The sequence below is a fragment of the Eumetopias jubatus genome, unplaced genomic scaffold (genome assembly GCF_037043125.1).
Source record: "Eumetopias jubatus isolate StellerSeaLion01/CBP00866 unplaced genomic scaffold, mEumJub1_p1.0 scaffold_3, whole genome shotgun sequence".
NCBI lineage: Eukaryota > Metazoa > Chordata > Mammalia > Carnivora > Otariidae > Eumetopias > Eumetopias jubatus.
In genome coordinates this window covers 192,468,267-192,490,688 of record NW_028274809.1, presented here as the reverse complement: position 1 = coordinate 192,490,688, position 22,422 = coordinate 192,468,267, and the positions used below count along the sequence as shown (strand labels likewise).

General features: G+C 48.8%; 1 protein-coding gene across 5 annotated transcripts in view; it reads right to left on the bottom strand.

Annotated features, from left to right (window-relative positions):
• ARHGEF7 (Rho guanine nucleotide exchange factor 7) overlaps window positions 1–22,422 on the bottom strand; it is a 102,670-nt gene that overhangs the window by 23,172 nt on the left and 57,076 nt on the right. For all 5 annotated transcript variants that reach the window (XM_028087301.2, XM_028087302.2, XM_028087303.2 and 2 more), the window contains 8 exons: window positions 14,639–14,733; window positions 14,328–14,423; window positions 11,823–11,945; window positions 6,064–6,202; window positions 5,259–5,318; window positions 4,505–4,651; window positions 2,494–2,580; window positions 16–94 (listed from right to left, as the gene is read on the bottom strand). In XM_028087301.2, coding sequence (XP_027943102.1) covers window positions 16–94; window positions 2,494–2,580; window positions 4,505–4,651; window positions 5,259–5,318; window positions 6,064–6,202; window positions 11,823–11,945; window positions 14,328–14,423; window positions 14,639–14,733 — 826 coding nt within the window. The remainder of the gene's footprint in view (window positions 1–15; window positions 95–2,493; window positions 2,581–4,504; window positions 4,652–5,258; window positions 5,319–6,063; window positions 6,203–11,822; window positions 11,946–14,327; window positions 14,424–14,638; window positions 14,734–22,422) is intronic.

Here is a 22,422-nt window from a genome sequence, read left to right as displayed (position 1 = left end):
GTCTGTGCCTATCACCTGATATTTCAAATGCATTTCTATGATTTTCACTGTCCTCAAGCTTTGTGATTGTCATTCCTGTCGTTGGTAGCTTTCCCTAAAAAAGACCCCCCCCACAAAAAAAAACAATTAGTGCTTTTCTAGTAAAGAAGGTACCATTATCAAAATAAGTATTAAATGATTTTAGAAATGGCAGAGGAACTGTGTAAACCAAAAAAGCTCTTTGTGCCATATGCATTTATATTACAAGATCTCTAGGTCAAAGTAAGAAATCGTAACACTGTAATAAAAAAAAAAAAAAAATGGAGCCAGCAGTAAGGTACAGAGCAGCAACCAGAACAAAAACAAATTCCGTCTGATGTGTTCCTCTAAACATAAACACCAGGACACAAGAACACGGGCCCTATTAGAACAAAAAAACAAGAGTCTACAGTAGTTATATTTCAGATGCAGTATGCAAAGGAGGCACTGATTTGCCTCACAAAGAAATTCAGAGGAAGTTCTGAGTTGGAAGGCAAAAACAGGGAAGTTGGAGCAAAAGGAACTGCACAGGAGTTACACCTGATTGTCCACCGAAGAAGTCAGTAGTTAAGCCGAGCACTGCACAGAATGCAGAAAACGGCTGGGAACCAGAACGGGAAAGGTCAGTGGACAGACACCATTAGAATGGGGCCGCAAACGAAGCATCAGCAAGGGCAGAGGGCTAAAAACAAAACGTTATTTCCACGGCACACAGTGACAGAGACTTAAGGAAAAGTCTGTTGATGCTTTCCCAGGGGGGCAGGACACTCTGCGGCTCCCAAAGCAGTGGTTCTCCGCAAGGGAGGGGGCCCGAGAGGGACAGCGGCAGTACCACGGCTGGCTGGGCCCTCCCGACTTGCCGAGGAGCTGTCCAGCACCCTCCAGCACCCACGGTGGTCCCCCGCCCCCCCCCCCCCAACACACGCACAAGCGGAGCCTGTCCGGAAGCTCACCCGGTAGCACACTGGACCGTGCTTGGCACTTCCAGGGGCGGAGAGACTTGAAAACCGCTCTACGCTGCACACGGCAGTGTGAGGACGGCTTGGGGAAGTGCTACGGAAGATGAAGGTGCGGGCCCGGGTTGAGCCCAGCACCGACTCCAGCAGGCAGCACGTTCCTGCACTGCACTGGCAAGCTTCCCTCTGTCCCCGAGAGCCAGAAATGGGTCCTGACGGTGCACACAGCATGGGTCACAGCACTCAGACACCCTGCCCAGGACACTCTGCACAGAACGGCAAGGTGGGGTCCCGTTGGGGGCGTGAGGCCTCCAGTGGCACGTCAATGCCAACATCCAGGGCAAACGTGGCGTGGACGCCAGCCTCATCGCCAGGGGCCTGAGCCCGCCCCGAACGGCAACCTCTGCTCCCTCGGGTCCGAGCAGGGCCCATCCTCAGCCTCTCGGGGTATGAGACATGAAGCGGGAGCAGGCCGGTGGGAAGGACTCGGCTGGCACGTTTACTGGGGCTGCCTGACAAGGTGCAGCTGCCCGTGTGGGGGGACCTGGGGCAGGGGCATGTCGGCCACGGACGCCTGCTCCACAGCACGCTGACAAAGTAAGAGGAGCTGACTTTCTGGGTTTACCTGCACATGGCAGCTTTATCATTTCAAAGTGCTCTCTCTGGAGTAAGTGTGCGACAACTGCCCCTCTTCGGGCGGCAAAGCTTTCTGAGGAGGCAGAAACACGCCACGGGTGCCTCAACTCCAGGTCACCTGCGTTCGTGTCCCCGACAGAAAGCATACTACGTCTGAAGAAACTCGGCAAACAGAGGGCTGACTCCTGCGGAAGCAGGACCCGGGAGTGAGCGGCGGGAAGGACCCGACCTTCTGTGAGCACACAGAAAAGAGGCTGGGAAGCCAGGAGCACCTACCAGACAGAAAACAGCTACGTAATACCCCATTTTAAATTTCTGTACGGAAACAAAGCATCTCCCCCACCCCCTTGCATCTTCTTCTTAAACCGGCTCACCCCTCCTCTCAGAGAGCGTCAGCAAGACGACTACGAGCAGGAAGGTGAAGTGGTCCCTTGCTGCTCCTCGCCCCGGCTGCCCCGGCCGGTCCCCTGCAGCGCCAGCGGCTTCCGGGATCTCCCAGCCCGCGCCCCCCGCGCCCCCCCCCCCACTAGCCCAGCCCGCCGCTGCCGCCGCCCCACGGTGGCCCAGAAGGCAGGAGCTCCGAGACGGGACCTCAGGCGGTGACACAGCCGCCGGGCACCTCAGGCAGCCCACATCCTCAGGAGGCAGCCCGTGAACGGCGCTGGTCTCCTCCCAATCGTGCTTCCGTGACCGCGAGGCGCCGGCTGCACGGCGGCGCGGCCAGGAGCTGTGTGCGCGCGGAGCGGAGGGGCGCCGAGCGCCCGGCAGCGCGGGCAGAACGCGGCACAGACACGGAGGGCTTCACCCAGAGCCGCAAACGGCGCCTGCGACAGGCTCTCAGGCCACAGCGAACAAGGAAACACAAACTTAAAATGCATTTTACCTGATAGATGAAACCACTCATCCTAGGACTGGCAGACAACATTAGCAAAATATTTGGGAAGAGCAGAAGGTATCTCTCATTCTTTTCCTAATGTAAAAGAACAAAAAAATCCAAGTAATTTTGTTTTTAAAACATACAGATGTGAGGACAAGTATCTACATTAGATCTTATGAAACATGTACCATATTTCCTTGTTTCCACCAAATTCTATCAGCTAAAATAAATGGAAACAAAATTACGATAAACTCTTAGACTTACAAGTAGCCCCTGTAGCGTCTTTCAAAAAAAAAAAAAAAACCTGGTTAAGGAGTTCAGCTCTGCCGTTAACTCTTTAATTAGTCTAAAATTTTTTTTAGGTTTCAGAGAAAATAAAGAACTCATAACGTTTGGGGGTTGTGGTGGAGAATAGGTGGACCTTTCAAGCTAAAGGACGACAGGATAAAACGTTAAAATCAACTTGAGTCTATGAATAATTCCTGGCACTTGTCTTAAAGCCTGATGCATCAATTTCAGTGTTGTTTTCATCCACGCTACAAACCTTACCTAGTTTACATGAAAGACTTAAAAGCATTTCTATTAAAAACCACTTGCTTCAAAAAGGTTTTTTTTTAAAAAAAGCCCCAGAGAGACCACAACGAAAGGACAGATTCCTGGGAATGTAAAGAATGCAGACAGCCCTTTCCACGAGCGGCCATTTCCACACGGCCCGCAAACGCCGAGGGGTCCAGAAGCCGGGTCCTCCGCAGTCCTCCGATGCCAGTCACGTGCCACGGGCCTTGAAAACAGGTTGCGCACTTCAAACTTGTGTGATAGCACTTCCTACATGCCGTGCACAGAGGTGTGCAACGCGTGGCAGGAGTCCTCAGAGCCCAGGCCCTGAGAGGCCCCCCTCATCAAGAAACCTGTCCGACCCACCACCATCTTCCCAGTCACGGCTTGGAACCACTGTCTGAGCACACCTATTCATGTTTCATACATCTCACATTATAAAGAAAACATTGCTTACAAAGTAAACATTTCCCAACGTTTAAAAGTGCATGATTAAAAGACTTTCTGGAAAGGCTGGGGGTCTTTCGGTCAATGTAGTAGACTAGAAATCACGATTTCCTACAGTCCCCAAACTGACGTTAGTTTCAGTTCTCTTACTGTCCTCAGAGTTTCAAGTTTGCAAGTGGGTCTTTAGCATATTTTGGTCAGGTTAATTACTGTTCTTGGTTTGTTTTGTTTTGAAACACACAAAGGTAGGACAAAACTCCAGAAGAGACACTTGCTTGGTGAGCAAGTGAATGGAACTCACACACAGGGAAGCAAATCATGGTTTCCCTGGGTGGTGATACAACAGTCTACACTCATCTCTCACTTAAACCAAACCCACCAGGTATTGGATTTCCACAACTGCCAACCAGGAGAGAGGACACACAGGCTGAATGATCTAAACCATCGAAGACAGACTACCTAGAGTGATCGCATTGGCAGGAAGGCCCAGGCAGGTGGGGACATACATCCTGCTCTGCAACAGACACCTGAGACACAGGTCCTGTCTGGATGCCACCCTTCAGGTGACACAGGCTGATCATCACTCATCCTGGCTGACTTACACTGGTCAAGTGGTCCACTGTGAGCTGAGCCTCCCTAACAGCAGAAGCCACTTTTATGTCACACAAGGACAAAAGGCAGATACCAAATTAGGATACGAGAGTCCTATTAAATTTGACATTCCTTTAAAATCTCTTATTATGCGATCATAAAAGCATAATATTCTAAAGTATTTACATTCTTGACTGTCACTGAGGAATCTGAGAAAGCCTTTAGAAAACAAATTATACTGAATACAAATTATGTTCAGCTCTCAAGTCCATTTTTCCCCAAGGCATCTTAAATTGTTTCAAGAAAGACACTCTGGAGATGGGAACAGGACCGCCACCAGTCCAACAGCCACCTCGTCCCTCCACTCCATTCCCACCGCTCTGCAGAGGGGGGCACGGCGCCACGGCACTCGGGCCCTGCATACCTCACTCCCAGCGCACTGAACCATGACCTGGGACATGTACACAACGCTGCCCAGGGTCGTAATGTCATCTCCCTCCCAGCTCCGGATGGCCTCCGTCAGAATCTGCAATTCTAGTTCCTTCCTTTTCCGTACTTCCTGACACTGGGCCTGAGACACAGAACACCACTGTTAGAAGACACAGAAGCTTCCAGAACCTCAAGTATTGGCCATATTATTTTGTTTCTTCTTGAGACAGATAGTCCACTGAATGAGGATGCGCTGAATTCAAGAGCACGGAATTAAGAGGGACAACACCCATGGCACTCTGGACTGGTTTTAAACTGGAATTTTCTGGTTTTATTGGTCTCTGCTAGTGCAAAGGCTGAGCAGGGGACCAAGAGCAAATGCTGTGAGGCACATTCCAGAAACATAGGGGATGTGGCAGCACGGTGACAGAGCGGGACTGAACTCATCCTCGCCAAAGGCACTGCCCGTGGAGGAGGACCTTTATAAGTAACTATAGATGAGAGATGCGGTGCCTTTTTGAAGGGTAAACTACTTGTAACTTTCCTGGTGTCCACAGCCCAGGAAAGCATGTGAATTTACCACCATGGTAAATAAACTACCATGTTCATTTTTACTTGAGTACACCCAAATTCTAGCTCTCAGTATCTTTTATCATCGGACACTTTTAGGTGACAAAAATTTTTTCTACATTCCCTTGTCATAATAATGCCTGGGGGATAAAGCCATAACATTTGGCTTAATCACTTACCGAGAGATTTTTGAAGGCAGTCATGGATTTCTGAATATCTTGTCTATCTGGATGATAATCCTTTGAATAGAAGAAACACTATTAGCTTTCATAATGTAAAGTTTTTTCTCTTTAAAAGGCACTCTACAGACTAGCTTGAAACTTTCCCAACACTTTTCAACCCACAGCAGATCTTATTTTCTCAGCATTAAAGTGCCATTCTTGTTCTCACAGAGCCACTGGACTCTGGGGAAAGAACAGTGTAAGAAGAGAGAAGCCCGAGGCAGGAGTCTGCACCCACCCCCCTCCACCCGGCCTCACACAGGGCCCCTGCGGCTCTGAGTGGAGGTGGGCGCCGGGGCAGGGGCCGCAGGGCCCTCCCTTCACAGGGAGAGTGTGCCAACCCTCCCCCAGACGGCAACTTGGGACACATGTGTCTGCCAGGCCTACAGCCTATTACTCAAAAGGAAGACACATCTGGATCAGAAACTGACGGACTCTCTTTACTATTACTACCGTACAGCCACCACCTGTGGCTAAGTGTCCCTAATAGGGCACCTCAGTGCTACTCAAAACCGAGATTAACATTCTCTAGTTTTTGGAGATTTTTCTAACAGCAGCAGTGGGTGACAGAGGAGATGAAGGACGACATGTTTTTTATGGAGCTGGGATAAGCAGAAAACTTAGTATTTCACAGAACCATTCCTGAAACTCCATTAAATCAAACCCCTTAAAGCACGCTGGTTGGTCCTGGCCTCCGAAGTGGACTGGGAGTTTTTCTGACAGGGTATCGGATCCCGAGCGACCGGCCCGCAGCACACAGTACCTCCATGTGTCTCTCCAGCTCCTTGAGCAGCGTGGGGTACTTGTCCAGGCGCATGAACGGTCTGCTGAGGCCGGTGGTCAGCACCAGGATCCCCGGGCTGCTTGCGCCTCTGGTCTCCATGAACTCTCCCAGCTGCTCGCTGCACGGCCGGCGGCCACGTGGGGAGAGCAGACGGCGCGGCAGTTAGCGCGTGCACAGAGGCAGGGGACCACACTCTGCCCACCGGCAGCACCAGCCTGTGAGGTAACGGGGGCTCTAACACTTCACACTTAGCCACACGGGTGCTGGCTACACTGGAACACCAAAGGGGACAACCCCAGGGGGTTCGTGCTATTACTGCTCTGGTTATGAGCAAGAACAGCCGCGCCTAAGCGAACACAGGCGATTCCATTCATGAAAGGCCACTCCCGCAAGTTCACACAGGAGCGTCCAAATTCCAGCAAGCGTTCTCCAAGCTAGAACGGATTTCCATTATCTAGGTACCTCGAGGTGGTTTAAAAAAAAAAAGAAGGTAGAAGACGCTTAGGTGCTACCATGCACTGAACCAGGGCACGAACACTCTAGGCGCCTACCGGTCTAGACAACAGCCCCTGAAGCATCCTGTGAGGAACGAGCCCGAGACAACAGCACAATCAAGTAACTGATCCACTTGGGCTTTACAATTTCAAAAGCACTGTTCCATCATCACTTCACTCAGCCCTCACGATATATAAAGAATGTCGCCCGTGTTTGAGATGAGGACACTGAGCACGTACTCAGAAATTAAAGGAGCTGAAAGCCCGCATACTTTCCGCGCTCCTGTCACCTTCATTCTATTTCTCTTCTAACTTCCACGACCAGCACGCTGGGTCTGCCCTGAGTGTTTCAGTTCAACAGCTATATCGTCTGGAATGAGCCAAGCAGGCCAGGAGTGCAGCGGTGGGCATGAGCTCGGTCAGCGACACACACGTCAGGACTCACGCCGGAGACCGGACCTGTCCACCTGTGCCTCTCCTGCACCCCTGCCCTGTTCTCCTCACTGTTGCCCCTTCCATCACTCCAGGCATGGGGACGGGAGGGTCAGACAAGCTGGGGGAGAGGACACACCAGCTCAGGTGCTGAGCCCCCCCTGTCACCTACTGGGAAGAACACTAAGCGAAGCCAAAAAATATGAAAACCCTGAAGAATAACTGAGCAGTTGTAACAGTGCGGGTGACCTGATCTGACCCCAGGGGCCCCCAACCACTGCCTCACCTCCTCTGTCCCCCTCAGCCCCAACTCAGCTACACCTGCCCACTGCCCAAGCTCCTTGGGAGCACCAGCCACACTAAAGGCTCCTGGTGAAAATGTATACCCTTTGAGACGGCTAGTTCCAAAGTACTGAGTACAACCGTCTCCTATAGTTCAACTAAAAGGACTTCACTTGGAAATGCGCGAGGACAAGAATCGGCGTGGGCACAACCTACCTCTTACCCAACCGCGACTGGTCTCACGCGTCCACGGGGAAAGCAGTTCACTTAACTAAACCAACTTAGAAATAAAAGGTTTCACATTTCAGGTTGAAAACAAAGGAATCGATCATTATGAAACCAGTCTTACACTTCTTAAGCACGAAGACTTCCTTAGACAGCTACTTCTACCTAAAGTCGGGTTTATGAAAAGGAGGTGGCCTGGTTAAGCAAGGGGCACTCACTGAAGCCAGAGCGCGCGCCTGGGCCGTGTAAACAATACAGGACTAAGGCGGTGAATAGTGCCTGCCATCTGCCTGCCTATCCACTCATCTGTACCGACTGCTCCATTTCTTAAAATCAACCTTTCAAATAAATTTATATATACACATTTTGGAGTACTATCAAAGTCAAGGCAAATCATTAAAAAGGGGAAGGTTTCACATAATCCTAGCTATAAAAACTTATCACACATAACGTTTTCTCATTTCTGTAAGATTAAGCCTTCATGATTTTATTCCCATAAGACAGCCCTTCATGGTGATGCGACTTAAATCATCAAAGCAGCTGCTGAGCTTTCTCTCGAGGTATGTGTGGGTGTGTGTGTATCTAACACGCTTTCAGAGACTGGTTTTCTCTGGACAAGCCCCTGACGGCAGGAAGCCCGGCACAGCAGGGTTTTGCAACCTTGCCACGCACTGGTCCAGTGTCTAGCCCTGACACTGTGGGGGGGTCTCAGGGCCAGGAGCAGCACCCCGAGCACCTGTTTGCATCACCATTTTGCCTCCTCCCTTCTTCGACATCGACTTCTCCCCACTAAGATGGGGTGGGTAACTGAGGAGTGCTCCCAGGCCGGCTTTCTCCCAGCCACTCCCTTCTTCTGCTCAACTTGGGTGGAAGGGAGAGCTGTAGCCAGGAGAATGCAGCAGGAAGGAGAGAGGGAAGGGGATGACCCACTTTTGGACAAGCACTCTGCTCGGCACCTGAGAGGCTTCTGTACATAATCCCCAGCACGTCCCCGAGCTTGCCACACAGGTGTCGTTATTATGCACATTTACAGAGGAAGACACCCTGCGAGGACGGAGGCCCCCATCCCCCTTGCTAGCAGGGTGGCTGAACCCGAGGAGGGCTCCGAGGCCCACGCTGGACCCGAGCGGCTGGTGTGGTCCTTCTGACCCTGCTGTACTCCTCTGTGTCTCACACACATGCTGCCGGCCCCGCACACCTTCTTCCTCAGATGCCCGTCTCTTCCACTACCCCATCCACCCACCCCTAAGGCAGTGGAGTGAAAGGGACGGACTTGAGAAGGAGGAAGGTGTATTATGAGCAGCACTTCTCTAAGTTGAACAACCGATCAGGCACAGTCCCACCCACAAAAGCGGAACTTATGGCACTAAAAGTGTATTTCACAACTCCTTCAAACATGATCCATGCGGAGCCTTTCCTACCACAAGAAAAAACACAAGAAAGTCCATTCGGAATGGTCTTTTTTTTATATATATATATTTCTGGATATGAAGTTTCCTAACTGTAGTAATGGCAGAGAAAAAGTAACAGAACTAAGCAAGTTCCACTCCTCGCCCCCTCCAGAAACACCCTAAAACTAAGAATTTAAAATGACATTTCTGCAAACAAAAGCAACTTCTTTTAACATCCGTGATCTCAGAATGCCAGAACATGTACACAGTTAGGTCTTTATAGATCATATTTCATTTTAGTTTTTTAAATTGAGTACAAGAGAAAACAGCTGGTTACGGCCATTGTGACAAAACAATGGCTCTTTCAGCTTACTTTCTACTGATGCTAGCAACCTTTATACAGAAGATCTCCTCTGGAGTTACTGAAATGACACTGTGGGCTCCAACAAAAGGACACTCATACAGAGAACCATCACGTAAGCCAAGCAGAAAGCAACAATTACAGTGCTGGGGAAGAAATAAACCCATTTACAGACTGAATTATGAAACACATAACTCATTTAAAATAGGCAGCCAGGAACCTATGTCTACTATCATGAAAATGCAAAAGGAACCTCTCAGCTCTGACTCTACACAACGGGCATCGCTGTCTATGCATTCCCAAGATTCACACTCAGAATTTCAACACAATGAGCAATCACACAATTGCAAATAAAGCCTTTAAAACTTCTCATCAGTACACTTGAATCAATCCTTAAAAAGTATATTCCAGCATAAAAATAGGTGAATCAACCTGTAAGTGTGGCAGCTTTAAGACTCCCAACAAATGCAAAGGAAGCAGGGAAGAGTTTACAGGTTAAGAGGCCAGAATAAAATGTGGTGAACACGAACAGAAGCTCCCGGCCAACTGCAGCCCTGTCTCAATTCACCAACTTACGCTTGCGGAGCAGGGTCAGACAGGTGGGCAGGGCGGGGCCCCTCGCTGCCCAGAGACCTCAGGAGGGCACACAGGCAGCGCATCCCGGCAGCCTGAGTTGCGCCCGCTCTCACAGCTCACCCTGCCAGAGCAGGACCGTGACCCTTCCACCCCAAGGACATGCCACATGGAGGCGGTACAGAGGCTCCCCGCTCAAACTTGTCTGTATTCCTTCCCTGTTATTTTGGGAAAACGCTGCACTTAAGTTTCAGCTAGGACACAAACAATCATTGAAGTAATAGCACAGAAGAGGGAATAAACATCACATACTCGCAAGCATTTCCCTTCAAAGTCTGAACATTTTCGTAAACAATCTGAATCACTTTAAATGCCATCTTCAGGACAGATCCTCACTTCCATGGGGAAAAATATCTAGTTAGAATCGGTCCCCAGAAGTGCCCACCCCACCCTCTCTAGACTTCCAGCCCAACCCTAGAGGATCAACCCCCAACCCCCAAAAAGGAAGGAGAACAAAAATTTTAAAGGACAGTTTTAACCCTAACATCCTATTTGCTTTCTGTTTGTCTCCCCTACTGCCACGTCAAGAATTCCTGTGGAGTTCTCAGAAATATAAATGTAATCCTTGCACATTCAACTTTTATGGAAATTCTAACGCCCAGGAGGGGATGGCAGAGCACGTAACGGAAGGTATGTGTGGACACAGCCGCCGTCCCAGAAAGGCAAAGAGGAAGAGTTTAGGGGCGAGAGGGCGGGGGTTCTCTGGATTCCATTTCTGTGGACACCATACACCCTGACCTCCCTTTCCTTCTGTCACCCAGCAGAGGCTGCTGCCTCGTTTCAGGACTGGAGAGGCTGTCCTACTGTGTCTCAGCACACTGAGCAGCAGTGAATGCACAGGGTCTCCTGGCGGAGGGGCACGGAGAAGACCCGCCACGCTCACTCAGTTCCGGTCTGCTCACATATGTTTTGCTTAATGCTTACAATAATCCCATCAAGTCGGCACTTTCAGAGAAGAGAATAAAGCCCAGAGAAGCAAGACGACTTACCCAAGGCTCACCAGCTGAGTGGAGCTGGGGCTCAAACCAAGTCAAGTGAGCCAGAGGCCCTCCCTCCACAGCCCCACAATCCAGCCCCACTCACAGGGACACTACACTTGAGCCTCAGCTCAATTTATAAATAGCTCAAACATGCTTGCTTACCAAGAGTTCTTAAGTTCAAATATTTAAATATTTAACTGTAACTTATCCTTAATGCTACTGGAACAATTTTTTCATTCACGGTTTAAAAGATTTTTAAATGGCTCTTTTCAAAAGTAACCATGACAATCTTCCTAGCACACAGAGTAAAGCTTGGTTCCCCTCTGAGAAGCAGAAACAGAGCCCCTGTACTCCACTGAGCAGCACCCCCCCGGCCACAGAGCTGCTCCTCTGCCTCCTTCCGCCTCCCGGGCCTCACCAAACAAGTGGCAGATCTGTGCCTTCCGCTTCACTTCTTTTAGTTCGGTTTCAGGTTGAGAACCCGAAGCTAATTATCCCCAACTTTCACTTTTACCTAGAAAACCCAGCCCCAGTTTTTAAAAGTAGCATTTTCTCTTACAGCAAATCTAATTCCATCCCTCCTGCTTCCAGTTCGATGAACTCAGAGAAACAGGATTCCAGCAGCCTGGAGTTAGCTCACAACTACATTCCAGAATCCTAACACTTCCCCCAACCCACCATCCCAAGGGCTCCAGGCTGAAGGGAGACTTCACAGAAACATTCTTTTTCTACTCCAAAAATGCTACTCAGCACCTCAGAGACCCCCTTACCAGTGCCTCTTGGGCATTCAACTCAAGAGGAGACTAAAGACACCATAACCATTCAACAGACAAGTGGATATCCGCACTGCGTTTCATGTAATGCGTGGTCAAAACGAGCTGACGTGGAGCACACCCCACGAGGTCCTTCCCCTCAGGGGAGGGTGTCTGAGGGAGCATACCTGTGCTCTGTGAGAACATTCACTGCAGATGGGTGGTTGGCACAATACGCAAGGTACAAGGTTTTCATTTGTGGCATCAGATTTAAAAAGCATCCTCCAACTCTCTGCTGAGCTTCTGGCAACCTAGAGATATGCAACACAAGGGAAATCACCCTAAATTTTACAGAAAGAAGGGAAATTGCCAAGTAATAAACACAGAAAATTTGAGTGAGGAAGACCTCCTTGTATACCACCACTACGAAAGCCAAATACACATATCCCAGAACGCGTGTTCATACCAGCAATCTAGCAAGTGCCAGCCTTGAAAGCTCCTGCTATAAAGCAGCAAACTAAGCGCCTTTCTTTCCTCCAGCATCCGGCTGCCATGACCCACCTGGACACAGCTAACAAGCCCACAGAGCGAGGCTTTGAGCAGTGAGAGAAATAGACGTCATGAATCCTTCAGCTCTGTATAAGAGGGGAATTATAAAATCACTTGGCTGGCGAGGTTTGCTACTGAGGTAGCATCGAGACAGGCGCCCCCCACACACACACCACGAAACACCACAGCCCTCCTTCCATTTAGGTGAAAGCTGGAGGCCCAGCGCCCTACAGGCCCCCTTTCTCCCTTCTCAAATCTAGGCTGTGACAGCTGCTGAGCCTCAAACAGGCATAAACTCTCAAGAACAAAAAGAACAGAAGGGGAGATGGTCAGCACCAACTGTGGAAGAACAGCAACAGATGACGAGTGGTCCTTACTTGGGAGGCCCATCAGACTCCAAGCTCAAGGCCATGCCCTCAGCTGGCTTCTAGCATGGAGGTGGCTCCCCTTCAGGTTACAGCCACCTTATCCTATCAAACGGACTCTCCTGCAGGTACACAAACTTCGGACAAAAGATAAAACCAACTGTCTGAAGGCAGCAGACGGCCAGAGAGGAAGGTTCTGGAGACGACTGCAGCTGGAGAAGGAAAGGACACAGTTCTCTATGCTCTGGGGCCAATGGTGGCCAAGGCTGGACCACGTGGGACAGCTAAGCCCCAAGAGCAAACGGCACAGTTTGGTTCAACCTGAGCTGCTGGGACTTTGCGGGGAAATCCTAGGACTGCGCACCTGAGTTCTATACCAATCTCTGCAAACTTTCAGAATATTCATGATAGGAGAAAAGAGGAACGGTTGATAAGGAAAGCTAGGCTCAAACCTTCCGTTCCACCATCGAAAATCCAACAGCTAACACCAACCGCACCATGCCCTTGAGGAATTTGACCAAAACGCTACCTAGGTCACACCGAGGTCCGAGATGACGCCAACGCCTACAGTCTGACGAGATGTTGGACCTCGTCCCCTCTGTGCCCTCCCTGAATTTCAGGGTTCAGACCCATACATGTGCGGTGCACAGAAGCCTGAGGGAAGGCCCAAGGAGGTGCTACAAGTGCACTCCACAAATAGTATTTAGTCCACGTTATCCAAGGCCACTGGGAAAAGCAGGGGCAGACACATGGAGGCTGGACTCTTGCGAAGGCCCCACATTGCTGGCAAATGACTGCCATTCACCAAAAGGAAAGCAAAGCGATTCTCAAACTACTCTTTTCATGCCCGGTAATTAATGCCACTTTATACAAACTAAAAATGCTACAAAAGGAAACACAATGTGAATTTCTGTCTGAAAGTCAGTACTTCCTGTGTCCTTCAGCTTCCCTGTCACACCTTCCAGGATCAAGAGCCTGGAGGAAACCTGGAACCTACTTTGAGCCTGGCCAACTGTCGGCCTGGGGCACAGAGGGCAGAACACCCCTCACCACCTCCAAGACGGAGAAAGACAAAACGCTACAGGAAGGAAAAACCAGAGACCAACCAGATTCCAAGAGAAAAAGTTTCCTGGTCCTGCTGACACAGAAACAGAATTTAAAAATAAGAAGGATCTCCTTCCTCTACCAAAACCACAGGTAAATCAACACTGAGTACCACCTGGAAACCTACAGCCGAGAAAAGTGTGTTCATGTGCATTATGACTTCAAGTCTTCCAAAGCCCAGCAGGCACTTAGTAAACACCCTTCGCTGTGTCTGATGTTGACCAAGAACAAAACAGTCACACAGGAAAAAAAAAAAAAAAGTCAAGTAGATGGTCAATCATTCAGAACATGCCTCCCCACTTCCCACAAAATACCATGGAAAAGGTAAAACAAAGCATGGTAATCGCATTATAGACATGGTGCTTTACGATCCCCCCGCTTCCAGAGAGCCCGGAACACGTGCAGAAGGAGCCCACCGGCACGGGATCTTCCTCCCTTAAAAATTCCTACTCCTGGCAAGTCTCTTTCCTTTCTCTACAGTCAGTAGAGGCCCCTACTATAAACACTGGACAGTCAAAAACACAACTTTTACTATAAAAGTTGATACAGCAAAAAGATTCAAAGTAACAGTTTCCATCATGAGAAATGTGATTTCTAAAATTACATTAAACTTGATTCTTTAAATACCAGTTGTACTAGAACCTGAATTTTGCAGATTTTTAGGGTCTTACTTACTTGGTGCATTCTTCTAAAGATTGTACAAGCATTTGCTGGAAAGAACATATTTCTTCTAGATTTCCCATTAAATATGAAGTGTTTGCTGAACTTAACCTAGAACCGAGAAAAATAATAGTGAAAGTACGTACAGTTTCACTCTCCTCTCCCCTCCCAATGCCCAGAGGCTCCACCCACTAAAAACCCCCACATCTAAAACAAACTGGTACACCAGATTGTACCAGCATTTTATCCTCCATTCTCAGAGAACATGAGCAAACAGTCTAGGTGTCGACTATGTTGCAGTTAATACAATTTATCATCCAACTTACTTCTCACTGGTCTGCAAAGGCCGGAGATAGGTTGCAAGCACAGTCTGAAGTTCTTTAGAATATTCATTTTCTGTTTCCAAAATATTCTGTAGCACCTACAACAAATGACAAATCGCATTATTCGCCGTTAAGATTTAGCAGCTTTGGGAATTTCATCGCTATCCAAACTCAGGATAGTGTTGCTTCTACAGAATACCAAGGTGTTTGCTACCCCTCTCTGTGACCGTTAACCATGAAAACCTGTGTAACAGATTCTTCCCACAGTGACACAATTCACTTCCTCTCACTGCCAAGCACACGTGGGACAGGTAACACGTAGAACGAGGCTGGGATGAATTCCATCATCAGAGAAGTGATGCCCCATCTGCTCACATCACAACAGCACGCACACACAGATCAATCCCCAACACGGTGTCGTGCAGGAGAAGCCAGCCATTCACAAAAGGATGCCATGCCCATCCCATTTACAGTGAGTCCCAGAACAGGCAAAACTAATCTGTTGAGGGCAGAAAGCAGAAGGGGGGAGAAGTGACAATGGGGAAGGGGCCTAGGTTTCTAGGGTGACAGATATGTTCTATATCATAATCTGAGTAGTTGTTACAAATAAATACACTTGTCAAAACTCACTGAATTGTACCCTTAAAATCCATGCATTTTAACATACGCAAAGTATACTTCAACTAATAATAAAATCAAGTTTACTCTTTAGATTGAGCCTAGCAAATATAAATCAATTTCATTAGAGAATGATGGTCTCAGATCATGCTATACACATTAAAAATTAAAAGTCCACCAGTATAAAGCCCTTAAATAGCCACTACTTTAAAGAATGATAAATCAACCTTAAAATATTTCCTGATACCCTATGTTAGATAAAAAGTGCAAAACACGGGGCGCCTGGGTGGCTCAGTCGGTTAAACATCTGCCTTCGGCTCAGGTCATGATCTCAGGGTCCTGGGATCGAGTCCCGCGTCAGGCTCCCGGCTCAGTGGGGAGCTTGCTTCTCCCTCTCTCTGTTCATGATCTCTGTTGTCTCTCTCAAATGAGTAAATAAAATCTTAAAAAAAAAAAAAGTGCAGAACAGCTGAACTAAAAAGTAAGCCTCTTCCCATCACAATGGCCAGGAGCACAGGCCCCTCCCAGGGCAGGGCAGGGCAGGGCAGGGCGGTGCCAAGGCCAGCAGCTCTCTCCTCCTCAGAAAAGCTGTATCCCTCTTACCCTCTCTGCTTCGGTCTTGTCCTCCGGAAGGATCCTCCAGAATCAAAGCGCTAGTGAGGAGCAGAGCCCGCGTGGGGCGTGTGCACCTGGACTGGACACAGCCCGGCCCCCTCTGTGCCCCCTCTCTGGCTGCCAGGCTGAGTGCAAGAATCTGGGCTCCCAGGAGACCCGATGTAAGTAAGGAACGCGAGCAAATCCCTTCCTCAATCCCTTTTCCTTCCCGCTCTGTCAGCAGCCCAGCACCTTCCTCAATGAGAAAATCACGTCCCGTGCGCTTCAGAGTGTCCACAAAATGCACTAAGATGTGCTACTTCTCTTCCGAAACCAACCATCCTCAATCACGCACAAAGTTGTATAGAATACAAATACACTCAGTCTTCTCCCCAGTTTGATAATTAAAATATATATGCTTAAACATTAAAGAAAAAAGTAATCATTCAGCTAAATTTAGATTTCAACATCAGTAACATGCACGCTACATGGATTCTTAGTCTGTTCACTGTTTTCTGTGTCCTCGGGAGAGCACAGTCCTTCATAAGTAAATGTAAACCTGATAAAGTAACTTACATGCTACGCTATCTAAGATGAAGAGAATCAGTCGCTTTCACTGTGACACTGGGCTCTGGTTTCGCCCCTGAATGGGTCTATTCATGCAAGAGTGGGGGAGCGAGCCGGAGGGCGGAGGGGCTGCTCTGGGAGTTCATTCCTTTGTGGGAAAATCTGGGTGCTGGTCCCAGGATTACAAGGTCTCCCTTCGAAGAAATGGTCACTAGACACAAATGTCAAAGGAACGGTGGACAGAGAACATACTGTGACACCAGCCATTGCATCAGAAAATTATACTTTACACCAGACCTTATCCTTTAAAAGTAACATGAATCCAAGTAGAATAGTCCTTGAACTGAAAAAAAAAAATCAAAAATTTAATCTGTCACCGATGCAGAAGATGGAAAGTCTTCAATGTTCCAACAAAAATTAAACTGTGATTTCATGTGTTGGTTACAAATACTACGAACTATTAGCAGTGCTGCTTAGAGAGTGCTTGAAAACCCATGCACCTTTTATAAAATGAGAGGCAGTAAGTACAAGAAAACATCACTAGGATGAGTGTGAGTCGGATAAAATGGCATTTCCTCCATCACAGCATTAAATCATAGTATGCAGATATAAAAGCCTCCCCTAAGAATGTACCAGAAACAATGCCAAAGAATCCTCTACCAAAAAACTATAGTAAGGCAGTTAAGCTGGTTAATGTCAACTAGCAGTCACAAACATGCTTTTCAAGTAAGTGCTAAAGACAAGTTCTATAACCCTCCCACCCAAACAATCCAAGTTACACTCAGCTTTCCCACCAGACTTGCCTGAGTCCCGCTGAGGCCAGGAGCCGCACATGCCACCCCCCCCAACCCCCCCCCCCAGCTCATCAGCACCTGTCTCCCCCTTCTGGGCTTCTGCACGCTCTGGCTGCTGCAGGACCCCATGTGACTTCCCAGCCGCGCTGCAGAGCTCCATCACACGAAGGCTGGCCCGAGAGAGCGCGGGCAGGGTTCACAGCAGGAGTGGCCTGCGTTCCACAGCCGCGAAAGGACGGCGGGGCTCCGCCAGCGTCAGCTCTCCCTCAGGCATGAGGCGTGGAGAGCCCCGGCCCAGCAGACAATGGGCCCACACAGGAGGAGGACATCAGGCCACAAAGACAATCCCTGAGCTTCGGCCGCTACAGCAGAGCAAAACAAAGACTGACTTCACTACCTTGCAGACACACAGAAACTCACTTTATTACCAGCACCGTTCAAGGAACACTTAGTACCATTGATTTTACAAATGAGTTGCGACTTTCACCGCAAATTTTGGTAGGTTTCATACTTTAAGTCACTGAGTCCTTTAAAAATAAATAACTAATTTACCTAAGAAGCATAACATTTTCTTAGAGAGTTGATCAAGATGAAAGATCATCATAAACTAAAACCTACTTATAGAAACATAACCCTGGTTTGTTCTTAAGCATGCCCCTGGGACAGTAACAAATCAGACAGTAGGAAATAACCACCCCCACCCTCACTGGCCCCACCACACAAGGAAAACATTATCCCTGCCTGTTTCCTCCCAACCCAGTCTATTAAACTGTACTTACATTTTCAAAAAACAGATTGTAAGACAGGACGTGAGCCTCTGGGGAAAGCAGAGGAAGGAACAGCCTGGCCGCGCTGCTGGAGGAAGCAATCCCAAACCCCCTTCCCCCAGCTCCACACCCTCAGCCCTAAGGACACAGAAGCCCAACCCCACCCACTCGCACTGGAAATTACTGATTGAACGGAGCTTGCTCATGTCTGCATATTCTTAGTAACCAACTCTCAAAAGAGTCCGGAGGGGCCAGATAAAAGTTTAACGTTATTGTGCCTTTTGAAAGACATTATATTACTGTATTTCTAAATTTGGGGATTCATAAGGTCTTAGGATAGATTTCTTCCAAACACTAAAGGTTTATGATGCAATAGCTACAGCAAAAGCTCTGGGTCAATGACGATACAGGTCGGGGCAAGAAGCCAGGCTTAGCAAACAGGGATGAGTGAAGAGCCAACCTTGGGCGCCCAGCAGACCTGGGTGCAATTCCTGGCTCTGCCACAACCTACCTGGGACTGCACACATCTATGGGTCTGTTTAAGAAAGGCAGTATGGTGGAGGTGGGGCGGGGAGCGTCCCGATTTTACAGGGTTGTGACACTCGAGTATCAATATCAAGTATTTCCCTGACTTAAGGTAGAAGAAATCTTACAAACCAGGTACTGCAGCCTTCCAACCCAAACCTGGACTCCCATGTGGTGCTACTTGTTACATGACTCCAGTATCAGGAGAGAAGAACTGAAAAGCCATCTTGGTTAAGGTGTTGGTTAATCTCAGGAAGCAAAAGGAAAAGGAGAAGCAGCAAAACGAGGGCCTGGGGTCAGTGCTGGTCTACGGGAGCCTAAGATGCTGGGCCAGCGGTCTCCGGTCTCCCCTGGACCAGATGCAGGGGCTCCAAGCGACACAAGGCACCAAGAGCACAGTAAAGGTCCATGGAAGTTGCTACAGCGTTTTATGAAAAAAAGCACACCTATAACCGTACATTTATTAAAGCTGGTGATTGCCACCTGCCGTAACTGCAATGTTTCAAAAGCAAAAGCTACCCTGCCTTTTCACGACCCCTGGCATGAGAAGTAGTTCTCTACTCACTGTTCCTGTACATAAAGAATACCGACATAATGTCCTCAATAAAAGCGTTCGACAGAACCTGAAGAATGAGCCAGTACCACTGAACATGTAAGGTCATGAGGACCTGTCTCCATAGATGGGACATATTTAAGAAATCTCCTTCTCTAATGATGACTGAGGAAACTCCTCACCCCCTAAAGGACCAATCTCCAGAGCTTTCCCTCTCTCCGGGAGCTTCTCTCAGCTCTGCTGGAAAGAGGTCTGAACGATCCTGCAGGTGCAGCTCACGTGCTTTCCCTGCTAAAATCCCCCAAGCTTAGGCAAGCCACAGACACATTTCATTACAGCTTCCTGTCACCCCTGACTGTAGCTCTCTCCCAGGTAACCCTCAAGGGGATGCCTGTTTGCAGACACAACAGCATGGTGACCCCAATGATGCCTAATGCGCCAAGTGCTTCTACATGCTCTCCCTCACAGCCCTGAAAACCTCCTCAAGGCCAAGCACCTCATCAGGCTCCCTAAAGCCAACACGCCAGGCCAAGGCCAACACTAGCAAGCTCATCTAACAATGAAGTCCCTGTGCAGGCAGCGAGGGGGCTTCCCCCAGGCCAGCCCACCCCACGGACGGGCACACACACACGACCCGCGGGCCTGTACCCCCCCAGCTCCGCCACCCACAACAAGGGCTCTCCAGATCAGGCACTGATCTAGGACACAGAAAACTTTCTGTTTTCCCATTTGAAAACAGACTTAACAGTGGTGGCTGGCTTTGTCACAGAAAACGATCAACTCCGTATTTCCAGTACCTGAAACTTCCTCCACTGCAGCTCTCAAGTCTGACGCCCTGCTTCTGGCTCCGACAGTCTGGCCTCTGGCGCCAGAGTCGCGAGCCACCGTGGCTCGCGTGATCGAGTGACGAAGTCTGCCACTCCCGAGAAGCCACGCTCTCCTGCACACTTTTACTTCCCAGGCCCACGGTTTTGCATCATTAAATCCTGCGGCCTTTAGAATTTCGTGTTCTGCTTATACTGCACGTAAACATGCATTTTAGGTATTTTTTTAAAGCTTCATGTGCATTTTTCCTAATTATGAATGTACGTGCCACCGGTTCCTTAATCGTTCTTGAGCTGCTACATACTTAGGTTGCTTGCAATTTATCACTATAATCCCATCGAAACACCTCTGCACAGGGGCCCCTGGGGGGCTCAGTCAGTCAAGCGTCTGACTCTTGATTTTGGCTCAGGTCGTGATCTCAAGGTTGTGGGATCCAGCCCCATGTTGGGGCTCCCCACTCAGCAGGGAGTCTGCTCGGAACTCTTTCTCCCTCTGCCCCTCCCCCCTGCTCTCTCTCTCTAAAATAAATCCTAAAAAAAATAAATAAATAAAACCACCTTTGCACAAACATCACTGAACACATTTTAGGTAATTCCTCTAGAACTACTAGATTACAGGGCTTGACCATTTGCAGAATTCTATACACAGTGGCCACATTACTTTTGAGAAGCACTATGGATTTACATTTCCACCACTATCAGAGTGAAGACTCTCTTTAAATCTTTGCACACCAGATCTGTAAGCGGTTGCTATCAGAATTTTTATGCAAAACTTAACCATACTATCAGAGTGCTATAGATAATGTTCGTGTCCTCCCAAAACGCATGTTTTGGGCATCCCGAAATCCCCAGTGTGGTGGCCCTTGGAGATGAGGCCTTCGGGCAGTACACGTAAGGGGATGAAGAGGCCGGCTCTCTCAGCCATGTGAAGACGTGACCAAAGGCAGCCCTCTGTCAACCAGGAAGAGGGAAGTCAGCCAAACCCCAAGCAGCTGGCACCCTAATCTCAGACTCCCGGCCTCCAGAACTGGGAGGAGTCCACCCACTCTGCGGCGCTGTTACGGTGGCCCAAACGATTCCAACATCTCCAGTTTTATACCGCTCACATCCTCTCGTATTTATCCACTAATCGTAATGTATGTGCATTAATGAGCTCCTCAGTCATTAAGGATACTCTTGTGTTGTTATAACTGTTACAAATGTTCCAATTAACTTGTAATTTGGTTTCCATTTTTTGAAGGCAAAGAATTTATAAAACTTTCATGAAGCCTAATCAATTTCAGTATTTTCTTTTGTTTTCATTCATTGCTTTTATATTCTAGAAAGCCTCCTCTCACCCCAACGCATTAACTGACCACATACAGATCCGCTGGCAGAGAATGGAAGCCCGTTTAAGCACAATCTTTGAGCAATCATTGGCTACATACTAAGCTCTGCAGCTCTGAGTATGAATACTAGGAAGCCCTCAGTGGCTGTGGGGGAGATAAACTGCAGAGTTAGTCAAAGTCAGTCAGTAAACAAAAGTAACAACCAATCCTGGGAGCAGGAGAGTTCAGAACCCAGAATTACTAAATCTAAAGTGTCCAATTTTTAGTGAAAATGTACAACGTACACGAAGAACCCAGAACATGTCACCCATGCACAAAAACCAGGCACTCCATGGAAATGGGCTGAGGGGCCCCGAAGCTGGGCTCAGCAGGTTAAAGCTTCATAACAGCTGCTATCAACATGTTCAAACAGGGCCTTCCCATTCTGCCCGTTTCTGTGTGGAAATCATCACTCCATCCTACCAGGTAAAAAGCTGAACAGATTGAAAAATCAGCGTGTCCTGGATCCAGGTGGGAGAGAGGTCAGGACACAAGGCAGACCCCCAACCCCAAGACTGGCGAGGCTGCAAACACTGGAAGTCCTACTCATCAGAGCCTGGGGGGGCCGGCAGAAACCAGCCCGAGAGCCGGCAACAGGGTTGGAAAACAGGTACTAGAACTGACGGATGGCTGGAGGTTCAGCGCAGACAAGCTGAGAATTAACAACTCTGGGAGGAGACCCAGTTGTAGAGAAGCCCTCACAACACTGGGAAATTGAAGTCCAGGAGTTTGAGGAGGTTCCCAAAGTATCAGAGGAAAATGCCCCTGGGTTTCCAGCAGAGAAACGGAAAAGAAACGTTCTGAAATATGCTGTGCCCTGTTTTTTTTTTTTTAAAGATTTTTTTTTTTTTATTCATTTGCGAGAGAGACAGAGAGCGAACAAGCAGGGGGAGAGGCAGAGGGAGAGGGAGAAGCAGACTCCCCGCCGAGCAAGGAGCCCGATGTGGGACTCGATCCCAGGACCCTGGGATCACGACCCGAGCCGAACGCAGAGGCTTAACCATCTGAGCCACCCAGGCCCCCTGTGCCTCTGTTCTTAATGAGAACTGCCCTCAGGGGAGGGAGTTAGCCAGAGCCCAACCTGCTTCAAAGACCTGGGGAAGGGAGACACCCAGCCCCAGCTCACCGCAGCCATCCCATCTTGTGGTGGGGGCAGGGGTGGTATGTAAAAACACCCG